General features: G+C 33.2%; 1 protein-coding gene across 3 annotated transcripts; it reads left to right on the forward strand.

The window, feature by feature from the left end:
* LOC107638983 (nudix hydrolase 25) lies at positions 1–3,732 on the forward strand. Of its 3 annotated transcripts, XM_021120852.1 has the most exons (7): positions 16–69; positions 167–298; positions 1,297–1,347; positions 1,780–1,872; positions 2,192–2,304; positions 2,909–3,020; positions 3,114–3,732. In XM_021120852.1, exons 2-7 carry the CDS (start codon positions 233–235, stop codon positions 3,216–3,218), a joined length of 540 nt encoding a protein of 179 aa, XP_020976511.1. In that variant the 5' UTR covers positions 16–69; positions 167–232; the 3' UTR covers positions 3,219–3,732. The 3 variants fall into 3 exon arrangements, with proteins under 3 accessions (XP_016197869.1, XP_016197870.1, XP_020976511.1); XM_016342383.2 differs by having other exon boundaries at positions 1–298; positions 3,114–3,696; XM_016342384.2 differs by having other exon boundaries at positions 4–298; positions 2,192–2,286; positions 3,114–3,696.

The raw sequence follows: 3,931 nt of genomic DNA on the forward strand, positions 1-3,931 counted from the left end.
AGTCAGCGCTTCCCACTCAAAAACACACACACCACTTTCTCTTTTTCTCTCTCTCTCTCTCTCTTTCTCTTTCTCTTTCCTTTTTCCTCTGCCTTTTGGATTCGGGAACTCATATTCTGACACCTCCAACAACAAGAAGTTATCATCTCTCTCTCTCTCTCTGTAGTCTGTACAGTGTGTTATTATCATCCGAATCCATCAACCTCACCACCTTCATCTCCCATATCCAATAATGGAGGATCTTCCACAAGGTTATCGTCCCAACGTTGGAGTCTGTCTCATCAACTCCCATAATCAGGTCCTCATCTGTCATCTCCCACTTCACTCCTTTTTTCTTTAACAATTCATGATAAATGCAGTGTTTTCTTATTTCCCTACCTTATTTTTAGTATTTGATTTTTTATTTTGGTGTTTTAGATATTCTGGTTTTTAAGTCTTATATTCAGCTGGAATTTTTTTCTTCTTATTTTTAGTTTATTGGATGTTCACTTGTTGTAATTTTTTTTTTCTTATAAGGAAAATTCTGATGCTATTTTGTGTATTATGCCTCACTCGTAAAGCATTCTTATATATCAATACTGTCTCAAATCCGAAACTTAGATATGTTCGCCGACAAAAATAAATATGCAACACAAGCGGGAATTTTTTTTATATTTTTTATTTTTCTTAGGCGTGCAGCATATTTGTCGTTTAGATATGGAAAATTTGGCTAACATTTTATTTTATTTTAATTTAATTCACTCCCTTGCTACTTTGTCATAATTGATTGGTATTTTGGACCACTGATTCAAAAGAAGGGAAAAAATGCAATAATTTAATGAACTATACTGAGATCTCTGTTCTGTTTTGCAATTCGTTCAGACTTTTGGTGATTGTGACGTGTGGTATTTATCTAAGGTTATTTGAGCTTAACCGAAATGTTGCAGAATAACCGTCTGATAGCTTAGATTTGAGATTATATGCTATGATTTTTAGTTTGAATTTGTGTGTATAATTTAGAAATTTTATGAGTATGTTCTACAATTTTCAGTGTGCAAGTTTTTGAATTGGAGAAAAAGTATTGTTCTAAAGTATAATCATATTTTGCTCTGTGTGAGCAACATGACTAACAATTATCTCAAATGAATGGACTGAGAGTGTCTCTTTTGGTGGTTGATGGCGTTGCGGGAAGCTATAGGGATTTTATGTTTTTACGAAATTCTTGTTGTTTCCTTTGTTGCTCCACATTAGTGTGTTGAGCTTATGTTGTTTCAAAAAAAAATGACTAACAATTATCCCACTTTTTTTTTCAATCAGATATTCGTAGCTTCAAGATTGAATGTTCCAGGAGCATGGCAAATGCCTCAGGTGAATTTACAAGTTCACTTTACGTGCTCAATTGTTTTGCCATTTTCCTCCTTTTCTTAGCATAAGTTTGAATTATTTACAAAGAATAAAGCCAAAAATTTAGATCAAGGAATTATATGGAAGGGATCCATTTGTTATGTTCACTGATTGAGTGTTAGAATTATTTATTTGTTTTTTAATTTTTGTCTTTCCTGCGAGATATCTACTTTGAAGTTAGAGATACATCAACAGTAAAGGCTTGTTCAGAGTGCAGAAGCTGAATTAATTTTGATGCCTGTTATATTATTAATTGTGCATTGTTCCAAGTCATTGCAGAAAAATGGATATATTAATTTTGTTGCCTGTTATATTATAGTTATTTCCTAGGTCTAGTATAGTATTAAAAGTTTCAGCTAAATCGATTGCTCGTCTCTTTGGGATCTTAAATATCAGGGGGGAATTGAAGACGGTGAAGAGCCCAAATTGGCTGCCATTAGGGAGCTTCGAGAAGAAACTGGAATAGCTTCTGCTGAGATAATTGCTGAGGTTTGTGCAGAACATCATTAATTTTGTTCCTGAAGTGAAAACTGCAAATGTGTATGCTTACATTCTAAGCTCTACAAAAGAGTGATATACTGATAAGTTACAAGATTCAGATGTATGTAAATTATGAACAATTTTATCATTTTGCATAAAAGAAACCAAGCTCAGAGAAGTAAGAAACTGGGGCAATGTTAATCATATTTAACAGAAGGATTTTACATCTTTGTAGATACATTATTTCAGAACTCTTGATCATATCTGAGAGATGAGTGGATGTTAATCTTTTCATACATTAGACTGAGCTTGCGCTTTACATTTTCAGGTTCCGAAATGGTTGACTTATGATTTCCCTCCTCCTGTGAAGACTAAAGTCAACCGTCTCTGGGGTGGTGAATGGCATGGACAGGCACAAAAATGGTGTGTACTTGTGTGTTGATGCGTTTCTATCTACTTATTGAAGTTTGTTTATTTGTGTATATAAAATACATTTCTATATGCTACTTTGATGCATTCAAGTTTGGTAATTTGGTATAAAAAGTGTTTGGGAGACAATAGAAATCAGCCTAAATCAGTCCAAAAGTACTTTATTTTGTAATTATTAGTTACCGCTGAAATAAATGAGTAATATTAGATGTGATTATATATATTACAGGTATGAAATTATAAATGTTAACTAAGTTAACTTTGAATTATTATCTCTCTAGTATTACCGATTCGGTATCTATCTAGAGAAGACATTGTAATACACAATAGACAGATAAGGTTACCCATGGTAATCAATTTGTCAAATTATGATTTAGACTAAGCTATTAAAGAAAGAGGTTTGTTATTGTTGCTAGTTTTGTTCACTTATGAGAAGCCTTGGTATTATAAATATGGACATAACTTCTATTTGCTATAATGCATTTTTCTTCATTATTCATTTTGTGAGTTCAATTTCAAACTAATTAGCATGGGTCTTTTCTCATTGATGCTTATTACTTTTGAGAAAGCACACCAAAATTATGCTTCTTCTAACCTTGAAATGAACATTTGATAGGTTTCTCATGCAACTAAGAGATGATGATATTGAAGTCAACTTAGCTACCGGGGAAGCAGACCCGGAATTTGCAGAGTGGAAATGGGCAAGCCCTGAAGAAGTGATCGAGGAGGCTAGTTTCTTCTTTTTTTTTTTTGAAATGAAATAGTGAGAATTTATTATCTCTCTCTCCAAGGATCTAATTTTTCTGCTAAATGATTAACAGGCAGTAGACTACAAGAGACCAACCTATGAAGAAGTTATGAGAACCTTCAAGCCTTACTTCCAAGGGAGTGCAATATCTGCCAAGTGCAAATCGGCAAAATGGTGAACGTTATGGATTCAAAATGTAGTTCAATCCATTTTCTTCACTAATTTTCACTTACTACTGAGTTTGGAATACCACTGCCACTATTTGTAAATGGATGCTAGGTAGAAAGCTGCTCATTAGGTGCTACTACTTTTTGTAATAATAAAGATAAATAGATGTATAAGGTGTATGTGGCTATGTGCAAAAAATTTACCTAGTTTTCTTTATTGAGAAGTTGATTGTGGTTTGTGGATGTGTATAGAAGTGTCAACTAAGTGGGAGGGGAAGCATATATGGTGCTGCAGAATAGATGAACAATATGGTTAGTGAATGTTAAAGCGTTTTTTGGGAGCCTTTGTTTTGTAAGACTGACTGCAGCTATTTGCTACTGAAAGAGATAATAGTTCTGCTAGATAACATTTGGCCAAAATTGGGAGCCAGATGAAATTAATGAAACTAGGAAAATTCTGTGGTGCCATGAGAGGCTCTCAGTTCTTGAGATTTGGTTTGGAATTTATCAAATGGTATTTTCAAAGTTTGTTATTGTTTTTTGCCAGGCTGGGAATATCCTGTCAAGTATTTTTGGATAATTAGAATAGATTAGTCATAGGCTAATAAATAATTACGATGGACCTCTATAATGAAATTTTTTTTTTTTAAATTTGGCTAGGTAAATTATAACGACTGAGTTTTTTTTATGACGCATGATTTTTCTTTCTATGATGCATATAATA

Source organism: Arachis ipaensis, chromosome B04, assembly GCF_000816755.2.
Source record: "Arachis ipaensis cultivar K30076 chromosome B04, Araip1.1, whole genome shotgun sequence".
Taxonomy (NCBI): domain Eukaryota; kingdom Viridiplantae; phylum Streptophyta; class Magnoliopsida; order Fabales; family Fabaceae; genus Arachis; species Arachis ipaensis.

Coding starts and splice junctions, on each gene's coding strand:
- LOC107638983 (XM_016342383.2), top strand. CDS start 233: ATGGAGGATCTTCCACAAGGTTATCGTCCCAACGTTGGAGTCTGTCTC. Junction 299..1,296: donor TCATCAACTCCCATAATCAG/GTCCTCATCTGT, acceptor TTTTTCAATCAG/ATATTCGTAGCTTCAAGATT. Junction 3,021..3,113: donor CTGAAGAAGTGATCGAGGAG/GCTAGTTTCTTC, acceptor AATGATTAACAG/GCAGTAGACTACAAGAGACC.